Source organism: Hoplias malabaricus, chromosome 13 (genome assembly GCF_029633855.1).
Source record: "Hoplias malabaricus isolate fHopMal1 chromosome 13, fHopMal1.hap1, whole genome shotgun sequence".
Classification (NCBI taxonomy): domain Eukaryota; kingdom Metazoa; phylum Chordata; class Actinopteri; order Characiformes; family Erythrinidae; genus Hoplias; species Hoplias malabaricus.
The window spans coordinates 31,927,916-31,944,898 of NC_089812.1; the positions used below are offsets into that span (position 1 = coordinate 31,927,916).

Genomic DNA, 16,983 nt, shown 5'->3' on the forward strand with positions numbered 1-16,983 from the left:
CCTCCAGGCCCCTGGAGCTGTGTGACTGCGACACTACCTGCTGCACCACCGTGCCGCCCTATTATTATTATTATTATTATTAAAAATGGATACTAATATATATGCAGATCTGCTCTTGCTCAGTAGGTTTGCAAAAGCCTCAAACAAATAACAGCAGACAAACTATTCCTGTCCATGAGAATAGAACAAAGACAGTGCACCAGAGTGGTCTACTTTCTTTTCTCTCTCTCTCTCTCTCTCTATCCCCATTCTGTATATTCTTGTGCTACGCCAGTTGCCCGTATGGCCGACAGACTGTTCTCACCCAGCCAAGCCTCCACACTGGGCTCTTTGTCATCAGCCTCCAGCATGACTCGGTGGTTTTGTAGCCCCTGTTTTTCTTCATCTTGGCAGATTGGGTTTCTGTTCCTCGGGGGGCTGAGGGCCTGGGCAAAAAATCAAAATCATGAAATTTTATTCTCACTCCAAATTTAGTTGATCAGCCAAGATTTGGAATCTGAGGTTTTCTTTTTCTCTTTTGATCTGTAACTATTCACATATTGTCACTGTCAGACAAACAATTATATAAAAAAAGATATTTAGATATTGCTACGATTCATGACAGGTATCAAACCAAATGATACCATAGTCCCTAGACATTTTCCCACTAGATGAAGGCTCTTTTACATTTAGCCTGGGCCTGGACGACCTGCAGTGGATGAGGATTGAGAAATGGCTGGCAATATACTTATAGTCTGTGATATGGAGAATACACACAATGCGTACACTGTGCCCCTGTAACATTATACCGAATACCCGTGTTCTACGCTGCCTCAGTGAACCAAATGCTGGACAACTGAAGTAAACTCATCAGTGATGGGCAGGAGGAGAGCCCATGTGCCGCTTTTGGAGGCTAAAATGCTATAGATGTTCAGACAGAGCCAGTTTCTTTATGACATAATAACCATATAAGAGTGAACACATTATTCTTATTGGTTCTGTGGAAGACTTGATGTTACATACGGCAGATTTAGTCCCACCCAGCTCAAACCAGACTGAAAAAAGTTGTGGAAAACATAGTCTAAATAAATACCATGGGTCATTCTCTGTCCTCCATTTGAGAGCACATTCATTCATTCATTATCTGTAAGCACTGATTCAGTTCAGGTTCGCGGTGGGGCCGCGACACAGGGAGAACACCACACTCCTCACAAACTGTCACCTGGAGGAAACCCACGCGGACACAGGGAGAACACACCACACTCCTCACAGACAGTCACCCAGAGGAAACCCACGCGGACACAGGGAGAACACCACACTCCTCACAGACAGTCACCCGGAGGAAACCCACGCGGACACAGGGAGCACAGGGAGAACACACCACACTCTTCACAGACAGTCACCCGGAGCGGGAATCAAACCCACAACCTCCAGGTCCCTGGAGCTGTGTGACTTCGAAATGCTGCACCACCGTGCCGCCCACACACTAAAGATAATAAAAGAAAAGTATGAAAGTGATTTGACAGTGGCTTTAAGGTGCACACATCATCCAGCATCTGAAATCACTAACATTCTTATAGCTGAATGTCTTCAGAGCCTCTCAGATACGTTTCAAAGTCAAGTGTAAAGCCTTCCCGAGTTTGCTATTCGAGGACGCGTTTTCTTAGCTTGTTAGCTGCCTTAATGTTCAAAACTAGCAAAGCAAGATTTGGGCATCAAACATTTCTTCTTTGACGGACTGTATTTGGTGTAAAAGAGAAATAGCAGTGTGGCAAAGCAAGAGGAAAGGAGTCGTCCACGGGGGCTGTGTGTGGCCAGACGCTGAAGGCCAATAAGCAGGACTTTAAAAGGCTATTAAGTAGCAATCAGGGAGGTGTCATAAAGCGGATAAGTTATGAGCGGACTCACGTGCCGAGACGAGGGGGAGACAGCTGCTGTCGGCAACTGGAAGAATCATTAAATAATTACGCAGTCACTTTGAGAAATGGCTCCTTATTTCCATAGATCTTCTGCACTCTGAGAGCTGCTGGGTTATTACTTGATGGAGCTTATACGTAGATTATGTGTCCAATCGCTATGTGATTAGCATGTTGGTTGAGTTGTTGAGCTAACAGTGAGGCGAATATACACTTCTACACCTGTAATATCCAAAAGTTATTATAGGAAAGCTATTAGAAGACCATATTTGGGGTGAAGGCCAGGGATGTAGTGGGTTAGACTGAGAATATGATTTTACTTTCATAATGATTTCATATCTCAACTGAGACCATGTATTCGTAGTTTCATAGCGTTTAACTCTTAAAATGTAAGAGTTTTTGGGAGGGACACAATTGCTATAGTTTTACAAGATCTATAAATTATGTTTTCACTCGAAATATTTAGCTTCATGGTTTCCCATAAATGTATGAGTAAAATTAACTTCAAATAATAAACTGAGAATGTTTAATACACAGATTACCTTAACCTCAGAATTATGAAAAATAATGTTGCTGTATTCCTGCTCCAGAGGTGGGTAATATTGACTTATTTTTGCTGTAGTTATAACTTAAGAAGGAAATGACTCTAAATTGGAGAGGGAGCTAACTGCAGTAAAGCAAACACTGACCAATATCTACACAACGACAGTGACAAATGAATTTCGGTGGCCATTGAAACAGTGAATAAAAACGTAGACTTATTCATTTAGCTTCGTTTAACCTCGTCTTTGGGTGACTGTCTGTGAGGAGTGTGGTGTGTTCTCCCTGTGTCTGCGTGGGTTTCCTCCGGGTGACTGTCTGTGAGGAGTGTGGTGTGTTCTCCCTGTGTCTGCGTGGGTTTCCTCCGGGTGACTGTCTGTGAGGAGTGTGGTGTGTTCTCGCTGTGTCTGTGTGGGTTTCCTCCGGGTGACTGTCTGTGAGGAGTGTGGTGTGTTCTCCCTGTGTCTGCGTGGGTTTCCTCCGGGTGACGGTCTGTGAGGAGTGTGGTGTGTTCTCTCTGTGTCTGCGTGGGTTTCCTCCGGGTGACTGTCTGTGAGGAGTGTGGTGTGTTCTCTCTGTGTCTGCGTGGGTTTCCTCCGGGTGACTGTCTGTGAGGAGTGTGGTGTGTTCTCTCTGTGTCTGCGTGGGTTTCCTCCAGGTGACTGTCTGTGAGGAGTGTGGTGTGTTCTCCCTGTGTCTGCGTGGGTTTCTTCCAGGTGACTGTCTGTGAGGAGTGTGGTGTGTTCTCTCTGTGTCTGCGTGGGTTTCCTCCGGGTGACTGTCTGTGAGGAGTGTGGTGTGTTCTCTCTGTGTCTGCGTGGGTTTCCTCCAGGTGACTGTCTGTGAGGAGTGTGGTGTGTTCTCCCTGTGTCTGCGTGGGTTTCTTTCGGGTGACTGTCTGTGAGGAGTGTGGTGTGTTCTCTCTGTGTCTGCGTGGGTTTCCTCCGGGTAACTGTCTGTGAGGAGTGTGGTGTGTTCTCTCTGTGTCTGCGTGGGTTTCCTCCGGGTGACTGACTGTGAGGAGTGTGGTGTGTTCTCTCTGTGTCTGCGTGGGTTTCCTCCAGGTGACTGTCTGTGAGGAGTGTGGTGTGTTCTCCCTGTGTCTGCGTGGGTTTCCTCCGGGTGACTGTCTGTGAGGAGTGTGGTGTGTTCTCTCTGTGTCTGCGTGGGTTTCCGCTGGGTGACTGTCTGTGAGGAGTGTGGTGTGTTCTCCCTGTGTCTGCGTGGGTTTCCTCCGGGTGACTGTCTGTGAGGAGTGTGGTGTGTTCTCTCTGTGTCTGCGTGGGTTTCCTTCGGGTGACTGTCTGTGAGGAGTGTGGTGTGTTCTCCCTGTGTCTGCGTGGGTTTCCTCCGGGTGCTCCGGTTTCCTCCCGCGGTCCAAAAACATACGTTTGGTAGGTGGATTGCCGACTCAGAAGTGTCCACAGGTGTGAATGTGTGAGTGTGTGTTGCACTGTGAAGGACTGGCGCCCCCTCCAGGGTGTATTCCTGCCTTGCGCCCAATGATTCCAGGTAGGCTCTGGACCCACCGCGACCCTGAACTGGATAAGGGTTACAGTTAATGAATGAATTAATTAATTTAATCCCATGTTGTCAGATGCAGACCATGAATAACTGACTGGGGTGTTTTATTTGATGCATTAAGTGTACTAAGTGCATTAATAATAAGTTCACAGAGGAAAAAACACTAGTTTTTTGTGCAGTTTTCTGTGAAGCTACGGTTCTGTTATTGTACTTATGTTACTTACCAAAATTTCATTCTTTCTGCTTGTTTTTGTATAGAATTCTGGATTTCCGGCGTGTCCCCCCAGTGGCCGGCCGACTGGTGAACATGACACGAGAGATCCGGGACGTGACCCGGGACAAAAAGCTCTGGCGGACATTCTTCATCTCCCCAGGTATCAGCACGCCCCTTTTCTTCCAACTCACCAGGCCGAGATGCCTCACGTCCCTCCCCCAGCCCGTTCTCACGAGTCCTGCACAGAGGAGTGGCCAGGACACTGGAGCTCTGCTGAGGCCAGGGTTATTCATGGCTCGTAACTGTAGAATCACAGGACAGCAGTGCTCCAGTCTAGCAAATGTCGATCCTTAAACAGAGGCATGCAGAGGCATATTTTCTCTCATTAACTGTGCTAATTATTATGAATAATCATTAGCATACTGCGCCAACTCTCTGCGTGGAACTTTTCTGGGAAGAAGCTGAAAAAAAGCTTCCTATGCCTCCAGGGAAATGTGTCAGAAAAAATCATGCACAATAATTAATCATAAACTAAAGCCTCTTCAGCGGAACCCACAGAAAGTAGAAAAGCTCACTTCACTGACATCGGCCCATCACAAACAAGCCTGTCCACTAAAGGTCAGAAATCTCTGACCAGCATTTTTCTTCCCAAAATGTCTATCAGCACTTGAGCGTATCCTGAGAAAAGGCCGTGTGCTGGATAATGCAGTGCTGCTATAGACCAAAGCACACTATGGCGAAGAGTTTAACTCTGTCCTAGCTTCGAGTGGTCTTTGTCCATTCAGCAGTGTTAGGTGACCATCCCCATTGACCCCAAACCACCTGTAAAAGCATTCTCTCTGCCATCAGATTACAGTGAGACTCTCTCTCTCTTTTCTTTCCTGGCTACTCAAGATTTGAAGTATTCTGTCCTCTGTTACAGCTCTTCTTCACTTGTGCTTAACTGAACCCAGCTCGTTTTCCCCTCCGCAGCCAACAACGTCTGTTTCTATGGAGAGTGTTCGTACTACTGCTCCACTGAGCATGCTCTGTGCGGTAAGCCCGACCAGATCGAGGGCTCACTGGCTGCGTTCCTCCCTGACCTTGCCCTGGCCAAGCGCAAAACCTGGAGGAACCCCTGGAGACGCTCTTACCACAAGCGCAAGAAAGCTGAGTAAGGCCTTCTCTATATAATCTCTTTTTTTCCTTATCATCATTTTCTTTTCATTCGTCTTTCATTGTTTTTGCGCATCTTTGTATTGTTCTACTCCTCTTCCATCTTTTTCTTCTTTTTAGATGCAAATTGAAGTCAGTCACAAACTCACTCACTCACTGTTGCTTTTAACGAAATTAATGAGTGTCGTTATTTATTAAATTTTTTTCTATTAAATCAATGTTCTATCTTTGTCTTATAGTTGTCAGGGGTCTGTTGCTCATTAGCCCTCGCCAAATCAATTTTCTGACAGAGAATGAAGAGCCTGTGGCCTAAAGCCTCTTGCTTAGAAAGCTTTGGCGTTCTTCTTTCTTCTAACAAACCACACCAATAATTAAATGTTCACATTCACAAGTAAAATCATTCATTACGAAAGAACATGTCGCGGCTCAATGTGAGATTCAGAGATTGATTCGTTGGACACTAATCGGATTTTGTCAGGGTGACCACCTCAGTGACTCACATAATGGTGTTTCTATTATTCTGGCCACTGACTTGGTAACCCAAGAGTCCCAAGAGTACATTTCTGTACCTGTCTAGCCCTGTTCTATACCTGCTCTGTTTTCCTTTGTTTCCATTCTCTTGGTCTTCTGTTCCCTCTCACGCTATCTCAGGTCACCACACACCACCTCACATCTTCATTAAACTCAAAGACTGCCTTTATCAGCAAAAAAAACGGAGGCCGGCGCAGCTGGAGGACGGCCGCTCTCTGGGCCGAGACAATGGGCCGTCCTCCCCGAGACACCAGATTTAGTCGGACGATCCGAGGCCGATCACATCAAACATGATGCAGAACTGCTGACTGCGGCTTTGAGGAGAGAACATAGCTCACCGTTTTTTTATTTATTTATTTATTTATTTATTTTTGCACTGCTTTCACTGATTCGCTTGTGAAAGAGGGGAGAGAGAACACATCATTCTTCCTGTTTATACAAAATGTATTCTCCTCTGCATTCATGAGAAGAGCGCTGTTCTCTCTCTCAATCCTCGCATGCTATCATTAAATCAATCGGATATTTCTGAGATACCGAGGCTTTAATTCCACGGGTTTTTCTCGGGCATTATCCGCGTTTTTTGGATATGTGTCTGTTTTAGGACCAGAGCACTTTACAATAACAGTGATTAGAGTGAAGAGGTTTAAGTGAGCTCTGCTTGTTCTTGCTCAGGTGGGAAGTGGATCCAGATTACTGTGATGAAGTCAAGCAGACTCCGCCCTTTGACCGAGGCACACGCCTGCTGGACATCATGGATATGACCATCTTTGACTTCCTCATGGGTCAGTCTCACTGGGGTTTAAAAGCACCATCTCAATAATGCAAAATAACTCTCTGACTGTTCAAAACGAATATTTAAGCCGACAGGACTGCTTCATTTGTATTCGATTTTAAAACACATGAATTAAATAATAATAAATAGGTACATCTTGTAGCGTCCTGAAACAGGCAGTGAGTTTTATAATCTGGTCGAGTTGACTCCGAAAAATAAAGTCCATTTGTAACCATTTATCAAGATTCAAATGATCTTTTAAACACATTTGAAAAACACCAGCTGCCCTTTACATTGTGTTAAATGTTCATGTTGTGCTCCCGAGCGGAGCACTCTGAGTGTTTGCCCTATTACGAGGCAAATCCTGGAAGGTACAGTTTGCTTTACACTCTAGGTGGGTTTGTTGCCCCCCTGGTGCCAACCAGAGGTGTCTGTCAACTGATGTGGCAAACCTGAGTAGTTGACACTCCAATAGTGGTGCTTCCCATTGACGCTGCATTAATAGCAAAGCAAAACGATGGAAAAGAACACTAACATTCAGGGAATGTTTCTTCAAGGTTCGCTATGCTGGAAAATGTTCAGTATTCATACTCAGCCCTGGCTCTGTAAAAGGGAAAAAAGACAGTGGCTCAAATCAAACGGCAAAGCACTACTCCAGCCAATCAGCAACAGGGAGTGTTCATGCCTGGGCACAGGATCAGGGAAGTGCAGGGCAGAAAACTACAGCAATTGTCATTGAGAGATGGCCATGGAACAGCATTTTGGAGGCATTTGGTCAGTGGAGTGCCCTCCAAATGCAGAAGGGTATGAAAGTTGATGAGGATGTTGCTCTGTTCCCACTCCATCAGTGGATGACACTGACTTATTTTTGCTGTTTCAACTAGTTACATTACTGAAAGTGGAAGTAGTAAGAAGTAGAAGAAAGTACTTGGAATGCAGAAGACTGTAATTAACTTTGCATAAAGGTACATATCTACAGTGCTATGAGACTAAACAGCTTGAGTTACAAATGAGCTTCTGTGCTATTTAAAAGGCTGAGTTAAGGTTTACAGGTGTAACAAAGGGGGTGTGTAGGAGTGGTCAAGGATATTAACAGGGATGGAGGTAAGTGCAGGAGACTTTTAATAACAACAACAGAACTAGACAGAGAGGCTAAACACAAGGGCTAGGACCACTAAACACAAGAGCTAAACAGACTAAACACTAAGAAAGCTTACTAAAGCTAAACACTAAACAAGCTAAACAAGAGGCTAAACACTAAACAAGGCAGCTAAACACTAAGAAAGCTAACTAAAGCTAAACAAGCTAAAGACACAGCTAAATACTAAACAAGAAGCTAAACACTAAACAAGCTAAACAAGAAGCTAAACACTAAACAAGAAGCTAAACACTAAACAAGCTAAACACTAAACAAGCTAAACAAGAAGCTAAACACTAAACAAGCTAAACACTAAACAAGGCAGCTAAACACTAAGAAAGCTAACTAAAGCTAAACACTAAACAAGCTAAACAAGAAGCTAAACACTAAACAAGAAGCTAAACAAGGAGCTAAACACTAAACAAGGCTATACTGGACAAAGGGATTAAACACAGAGTAAGGCTAAACAAGGCTTTAAACATAGAACTAGATTATAACATGACAAGAGCGACATAAAGCTGCACTAGCGTACAGACAACATTGATACATTCAATGACCCACAACAAGAAACAGGACTATATAAAGACCACACCAACAAGAGACACCTGGACACTAAGACACGTGACACTAGATACACAAGGAAAGGGTATCACATGACCTAAGAACAAGCAGGAAGCAGACACAAGACGGGGAAACACAAACAAGAAACAACACAAAATAGAACACAAAACTAAGCACGTTACAACAGACAAGTTCAACATCAGTCATTGCATATGTGCATTGCCTACTTTTTAAGGAGAGAGCTTCAAAAAGAGGGGTGGTTTTGTTTTGCTGTAAGAACAGTCATTCTACATCAAATTCCTTAAAATTTATAAATGAAATTTCACTTCTTCTGTAAACATTTCTGGGGAAACGGTTTTGTTCCAACATCAATGACTTCAGTGTCTTATAAATGTGTAGTGTCTGTTTGCATTTAACTGAGTGAGTCAAACCTAAATGTCTAAAAACACCTCATACCTGTGGTAACGTTGACCTGGTGTTTGCCCAGTAGTGAACCCACATCCATCTACACTGTTAAACCTCAGATGTTGCCGAATACTGACCTTATTTTATCTTTTCCATCAGTCGACATTAAACCTGGTAGCTTCATCGCATATTTGTTAATACAGTTAACCATTTAACCACCAAGTCTAATGAATGAAACATCAGCAGAGTGTATTTTTATATATTAATAATAATGTCATGGACCTTAAAGGCTAAGCGCCACTTAATGGACCTCTATGAATATTTCACATTATTTTAGTTACTGACATATACAAGTATGAATTAAAATGAAAATAGCAAATTTAAAACTGACAATTTTATTAAATTGATGGAAAAACCCAAGCTCGCTACGGAAATTCTTGAACGCAACCGTGACGTCACTGGTGGACAACAGCTGAACAACGTTATGACTGACTGTTATGACAGTATCTAGCTAAATAACCAACATTATTCATGACAATAGCCTAGCAATAAGCTAAACTCAAATGTAGAGGTACCGTTATTCTTGTAAATGTGATCGAAGTCGAACTCGAATTCATCCGACACTATAAACCTCCGTAATGCAGCTACGTAGTCGAGTATAATCTGAGCCACCGAGTTTAGCGAGTCAAGCTAACGTTAACTAACACCAACTAAAACAGGCGAAGTGAGTGTCCTTACCCTGTTTACCTCCATGTTACAGAGGCTCTTGAACACCTTTCGTTGGTGTCCTTACATGCCCATATTGTTGGAAAAGCACCAGTGAAATGAGCTACAGATAACGGAGTGAGCGGATGGTCCTTTCCAAAGTGTCCGTTTAAAGTTGACAAGTTTAGTCCATTTTCTGGATATTTTGGGATCTTTGGGCCATTTGTTCACAGATGTCCCACTGTACATTGAATGATTGCAGCCAAAAACAACACACCTTTTCGTCAATTTACATTAAATTAAGTGCAGCTTCTAGAGTGTTGTCCACCATCTACGTCACAGGCAAGACGCCTATTAGAGTTTCCCAACACCGTGGGGGGGGACCAATGGTCTTTTAAACCTTATTCCTTGAATTAGTAAGAAATAACATGTTTTCTGACTCAATAAACACAAGTTAGGAACTCAGATTCCACTGTATTTATTTGTTTGACACTTTCATAGAGCTGCTGCTTAGCCTTTAACAAGTGAAACATTCTCAGGTCTGAGCTTATTCTTTACCTTGACATTTTCAGTGAGTTCTGACACTTTAACTATTAGCCAAAAAATGTCACTGTCACCCTTGCTCTCTCTGTGTTTGTAAACCATTTATTGTCCTTTTATAAGTGTAGTCTTACCCTTTTTATGTAATGGGTTAGTTTTCCTGTGCCCAGTGATTGCAGGTTGGCCCTTCACCAACGTGATCGAGATGAAGGGGTTACAGAGGATGAATGAATGAATGGATTAATTAATTTTAGGGTTGTAACTGTTAATTTATAACACTGTTTTAATGCATTCACAGTTGAACTGCATTCATTTGGTTTACATTCTGTACGAGCAAAGTATGGCCTTTTTCTGTGAAACAAGACACACTCTATACCAACTTTACCAGTATAAGACCTCCTACTGGACTGTGCCTTCCATTGAAACGACAGAATCTTATGACAGAAGAGCCGAGTGCGAACATGAATAGATTGTAACTGCTTATGCATTTCCTCTACTCTCTTATTCACTCGTTAAATCTCTCTCTCTTTCATTTGCCCAGGAAACATGGACCGGCACCATTACGAGACGTTTGAGAAGTTTGGGAACGAGACGTTCATCATCCATTTGGACAACGGCAGAGGGTGAGTACTCAACTAGCCGTGTCCATACATCTACATGTGTAGGTTTTTGAAGCCTTGGAAACGATTTAAGAGAAGTGCATACGTCCATTGAAAGAGGAAGTAGGGTCATTCTCAAACACCGTTCACATCTCAGAAATATACGGCCGATAATGCGTGTGTAATGCTGAAAGGCAACATGACGTGATCCATGCTGTTGATGCGAGCGCTTGTTGTGCTGCAGAGAGTGTGAAAGCGTGTGCGTGGATTATTATGTGTCAACACCGAGGCAATTTTCACAGCGCTAAAATCAGCCGAAATACGCCCTGAAAAGATTTCCAGTGGAGAGTTTCTATTCTCGCAGTTCTCCAGGGCAAAATTTGCTTCATTTGTCCACGGAGCAGTTACTGCTGCTTTTCAAGGCCATTGGGCCTGGGGAGAAACTAGGCCACACTACAGTGCTCCTGCAGCAACTAGGGGTTTAGTGATTTGCTCGAAAGCACAAAGGCAATGCTCAAGGGCATTGGATCTGCATCCCATAAAGTCTGGCATCAGATTTAAACAAGCAGCCCTCTGGATTCTGTGATGTAGCTGTTTAATACAGTTTCTTTTACACCCTGCAGGTTTGGAAAACACTCACACGATGAAATGTCCATCTTGGTGCCTTTGAGTCAGTGCTGCAGGTAAGACCTTGTCGTGTTGTTTAGTTATAAGTCAGTTGCGATTACTACCTTAAGCCATATGCAGCACATTTGCTTTCCTTCAGAGTTCTTATAAGGTTCTAACCCCATGGACTAGACTCAGGATTAGAGCAAAGCAATGTTGTGTTCCTGTTATTTAGACTCTGATTCTGGCTCTCTCTCTCCCATGCTCCCACCTCTTGACCTCTCTCAGGGTGAGGAGGTCTACATATCTGCGCATGCAGCTGCTGGCTAAGGAGGAGTACCAGCTGAGCTCTCTAATGGAGGAGTCTCTCCTGCGGGACCGCCTGGCCCCCATCCTCATCAAGCCGCATCTGCAGGCCATGGACCGCCGCCTCCGCCTGGCGCTCAACGTCCTGAACGAGTGCGTGGAGAAGGAGGGCTACTCCACCGTGGTGGAAGACGACCTGGAGCCCCAGCCGGCCGCCGCCCCTCTCTATCAGGTCCCCAGAGCCAGGTAGTAGGGGTCCACGACGCGGAGCCACAGAGCCCCACAGCCTCGGCCTCTCACCGGCCGCGCCCCGCCGACGAGCCTCGGGCTCGAGCCACAGCTTTGAATTCAGTGAATTCACAGACTCGCCGCAAACGCCTCCGAAACGAACCAGCCGCATTAATGTCTGTGTGTTGTATGTCCACGGAAAACCTGATGTGGGAGTGCTTTCTTTTTCAGAGCTTTTTAAAGCAGCGGCGTTACAGAAAAAGAGGTCCATTTTCTTTCCTTTCTTTCTGTGGTGCCCCTGAGTACCTGCGACTTCTTTTTAACGGCCAAGGCTTGCGTTTTTATTGTCGGTGATGGAAGCTGCAGTACATTATGTTTTGTTACACTCTGCTTTTTTATTCCATGCAGAAATAATTTATTAATTTGTGCGTATTTATCTGTAAGAGTCACTTAAACATTCAGTAACCTGACCTCACAGCAGGTGTCTAAATGTCTGCAGTACATTTATTTTACAGAAAACGGGCTCCGCGAGGTATTAGAGAGGGACTATCGTGAGATTAATAATATATATATAAATATGGCTGCTGTTTGTTTGGTTCGTAGCCAACTGTTGCAGTGCTCTGTGTGAGATCTTTTGCATAAGGGCATATTGAAGCTTTAAGAGGAGCACTGCAGTGCGGTGCTTCTCCTGTGGAGACTCTTACTCGGCTCCTCTCCTCTTCGAGTCTGACCTGATTTGCTTTTCCCGGCCTCCGGTCGCTTTCGGCACCTTTCATGGAGGCTTCGGTAAATTGGATATTGTGCGATTCAGCGTCAAGGGTTTTTTTTTTTCTTTTTAAACTCATGGTTGCGAGTTCATCTGTCATTTTGGTTTATTCAGCAGAAGATTGCGCGCATCATTTAGGGGTTATTCAGAAGGGTACACTTGCGACAGGAGTGGAGAATGACACTGATTGGTGTTTTTGTCGGGGCAGCGTCCCCATCTCCGACCCCATGCTGAACGCACCTGTTCCCTCAGCGTGGGCAGCTTCACAAATGCCCCCCGGTTGCTAATTCCCTGCTCTTTTCTTTACTGATAATGTCTCAATGGCTACAATCTCGCAGTCGCACAGGGCGGTTCATGGTTCTGACCCCTGCTGGCCATTTCGGTAGAAGGCACCCACTTGGTCTCGTCCACACTTGGGTATCTTCGTTTGTTTGTGCCATTAAGAAATTAAGAAAACACTTCTGCCCCAGTGTATATAAAGCCTTTGTTTTTATACTATAAAGCCCTGTTCTCTACTGTTGTAAATGGGTTTTTTTTAAATACTTCAATCATCGCAGTACTTTCACCCAAAAGCTCGCTTTTACAAGTCCCCTACTCTGCAGACTTTACATCGCTCCAGTTCCAGTGTAAAGTTGCCAGATTTTACAGATGGTCAGTTTGTGTTCGCCATTCCTCAGTGCTCAGAGTAAATCATCTCCCAAACTACGGCCAAAAAAAAAGGCAAGAGAGTGCCTTTACCGTTTCCACAGGAGCAGCTGGACGTCCGTTCGGCTTTTAAAAACTCTTACTGGCACATGCCAAATTTACGTTTTTTAATGTTTCCCTTTTTTACGTAGTGTTTATGTAGAAAAGAGGATTATTTTCTGTTGTTTTATGTTCCAAATCAAGCTAATGCGAAACGCTCAGCACCCACGTGTGTTGTATTTGAAAGCTTCACTTTATAATTTATTAACGTCTGAGGATTTATTAACTCTCTGTTGCTTTCTTTTCTTCTGTTGTTTTTCGGGAAAAAAGTCCGCGCTTCTGATGGACGTTCGGACACGGAGCTACGAGAGTGTGTCTGTGTGTGTTTCTGTGTAAACTCAGTGCCTGTGCAATGCTAGAGATACTTGAATGTTTCGGGATCCGTCACAAACAGACTTTCGAAGCCCCTCGTGCTGGACTCGGACTCAGAAGAAGCAGGGGGTGGACTTGTGTGGGGTTTCTCAGCAGGGAGAGGGCATGATCTTGGTACGGCTTTTGGAGGCTGGTCCGGCTGGAGGATCTCCCTGCTCTTTCATTGTGTATGTGTACATATCTATAAATACTGTATGTAGAACCCAAGTGGCTGTTATTAACGGCCAAAATGCTTCTGTTCCCCCCCTCCCCCACCTCCCTCTCTTATGCATTGTTACTGTGACAACTTGTTTGCAAAATGATAAAAGTGTGCAATAAAAGAAGCGAAGATGTTGAAGGTTTTTTTGTGTGTGAGCAACAGCAGCAGAGACTAGAACAATCCCTGTTGTTTAATATCATGCTATAGTTCCTCCTTAGAGGAGTATATTGTTTTACAAACACACACACACACAGTCTGAATGTGCAGTGTTGTCTAATTTGAGTGGGAGGGATAGCGCTCACAGGAGAACTTCACACCGCGCACAGCTTTATTTTACATTCCACTCGGGATTCTACACTTATGGATACAGTTCTAGAAGCTCCCAAAGAGAAAAAGAAAGGAAAGCTGGATTGTTAAAGCTTACTTTAATTTTACTGTTTTACACAAACTGCTGTAACACTATAAATATATTAGAAATAAAGCAACGCCTGTTCCTCTTAAGGTGGTGCAGCAGGTTAGTGTCGCAGTCACACAGCTCCAGGGGCCTGGAGGTTGTGGGTTCAATTCCCGCTCCGGGTGACTGTCTGTGAGGAGTGTGGTGTGTTCTCCCTGTGTGTGTGTGGGTTTCCTCCGGGTGACTGTCTGTGAGGAGTGTGGTGTGTTCTCCCTGTGTGTGTGTGGGTTTCCTCCGGGTGACTGTCTGTGAGGAGTGTGGTGTGTTCTCCCTGTGTCTGCGTGGGTTTCCTCCGGGTGACTGTCTGTGAGGAGTGTGGTGTGTTCTCCCTGTGTCTGCGTGGGTTTCCTCCGGGTGACTGTCTTTGAGGAGTGTGGTGTGTTCTCCCTGTGTCTGCGTGGGTTTCCTCCGGGTGACTGTCTTTGAGGAGTGTGGTGTGTTCTCCCTGTGTCTGCGTGGGTTTCCTCCAGGTGACTGTCTGTGAGGAGTGTAGTGTGTTCTCCCTGTGTCTGCGTGGGTTTCCTCCCATAGTTCAAAAACACATGTTGGTAGGTGGATTGGTGACTCAAAAGTGTCCATATGTGTGTGTGTGTGTTGCCCTGTGAAGGACTGGTGCCCCCTCCAGGGTGTATTCCCACCTTGCGCCCAATGATTCCAGGTAGGTTCTGGATCCACCGCGACCCTGAACTGGATAAGGGTTACAGATAATGAATGAATGAATGAATTTTCCTCTTAGGGATCCTGATCCACCGACAAAAAGGGTAAAAGGAAGCCAACAAAGTATGTAGAGCAACAGGTGGACTACATCTTTAATTGTATCCCTACAAAATACGCATATATTATTTAGAGTAATTAGAGCTGATAAAATGGGCGTTCTGTAGTTGTAGTGTAAGCGGGTGTTCACAGTGTTTTGGCCGATTGACTACGTTTAGAAACCATTCTGTTAGAACAGAGGATATTGAAGAAAGGAATGAGCGTTTGAAAATTGTGAATTCAGAAACCTCAGTCTGGTAAATTTTTGATGTGGTCAAACACTTGACCTCTACTCTTTCAGAATCCCAGTGTGAGTGACCCCCGGCCATGAGGTTCAGCAAAGCTAAACAGCAGCGCACTCTATATATTCAGAGCCATGAGGAGTCTGATACAAAATCATTCCCTAATGCGTTAATCCCTAAACCCCTCCATCACTCACACACACACACACACGTTTGCACTGCTTTATCCTCCGCTCACAAAGGAGTGTGTCTTTCAGCAGACTGCCAGGAGAGACAGCAAAGTCACTGTGACCTTACAGGGGAATTCCACCCAAGTTTTAAAATTCTCAGCATAATTCAGCAGGTAAATTAAACTTGGATAATCAAAGGTGAAATGTTCCTTTAAGCAGAAATGTGTTGAGTCAGAATGTGTTGCTCTGGTGGTGATAGGAACTGTGTCTTAAAAACTACACCACACAAAATGATTTCATTCATTCATTATCTGTAACCCTTATCCAGTTCAGGGTCGCAGTGGGTCCAGGGCCTACCTGGAATCATTGGGCGCAAGGCGGGAATACACCCTGGAGGGGGCGCCAGTCCTTCACAGGGCAACACATACACACACACACACACACATTCACTCACCCACACACCTACGGACACTTTTGAGACGCCAATCCACCTACCAACGTGTGTTTTTGGACTGTGGGAGGAAACCGGAGCACCCGGAGGAAACCCATGCGGACACAGGGAGAACACACCACACTCCTCACAGACAGTCACCTGGAGGAAACCCACGCAGACACAGGGAGAACACACCACACTCCTCACAGACAGTCACCCGGAGGAAACCCACGCAGACACAGGGAGAACACACCACACTCCTCACAGACAGTCACCCGGAGCGGGAATCGAACCCACAACCTCCAGGTCCCTGGAGCTGTGTAACTACCTGCTGCGCCATCGTGCCGCCCTGACCGCAGTTATATTATGTAATAAAAAATATCTAATAAATAAATATATATTGCTATTTTACTATGATTGAATATTAAAATCCCAATAACTGCAACCAGTGATTTCTCTCAGAGACCGAGACCCAAAGTGTACAATTCACTGTGAATTACAGCAATGATTTACACTATACCTCATGTTTAACACAACAGCTATCTCAGCCAATCAATGTTCACTGTGGAACACTGTTCTGTTTTCACAACTTTCTTTTCATTTCAGTGATTTGGAGACTCTGATATTTAACTTTATTCATTGTCTGTTTCTTTTCTGACCAGTAGAGCTACAGATAAACCAGATTTTCAAAAGAACCTACATTTGACAGCAACTCTACTGCACTATTTCCCTGTGAACTACTTCTTAACATCTAACACTAGTATTTTACAATGCACATCATGGAGGTCATCCACACTGCCACGGGCTGTAAACATCTTAATGACGTTAAACACAGTGGACATAAGGTCATTAAGATCATTGAAGGTGAAGTTGTAGCCTTGAGATTGTTCATGCTTTTCCACAGTTGTGGCTATAACATCTCGGGACAGTACTTTGTTTTGTTTTTATGTTGTGCGATGTTTTCCGAAAGGAGCGAAGAGGTGCCATGACGATACCATTACATATAAAGACCCTGCAATACACAATTTTGGCCACCAGGTGGCTGAACACACTTCCTTATCATACAGTGCAATCACTGAAATACCTGGAGAAAGGGGTTACCCCGCTCTCGATTATTTATGACCTGTCTTC

General features: G+C 44.5%; 1 protein-coding gene across 1 annotated transcript in view; it reads left to right on the plus strand.

Annotated features, from left to right (window-relative positions):
* The window catches only part of fam20ca (FAM20C golgi associated secretory pathway kinase a), a 76,722-nt gene extending 62,799 nt beyond the window's left edge, over positions 1-13,923 (plus strand). The window contains exons 5-10 of the mRNA XM_066642833.1: positions 4,218-4,333; positions 5,146-5,326; positions 6,532-6,641; positions 10,522-10,603; positions 11,203-11,262; positions 11,474-13,923. Coding sequence (XP_066498930.1) covers positions 4,218-4,333; positions 5,146-5,326; positions 6,532-6,641; positions 10,522-10,603; positions 11,203-11,262; positions 11,474-11,741 — 817 coding nt within the window. The 3' untranslated portion in view covers positions 11,742-13,923. The remainder of the gene's footprint in view (positions 1-4,217; positions 4,334-5,145; positions 5,327-6,531; positions 6,642-10,521; positions 10,604-11,202; positions 11,263-11,473) is intronic.
* The last annotated feature ends 3,060 nt before the right edge of the window (positions 13,924-16,983 follow it).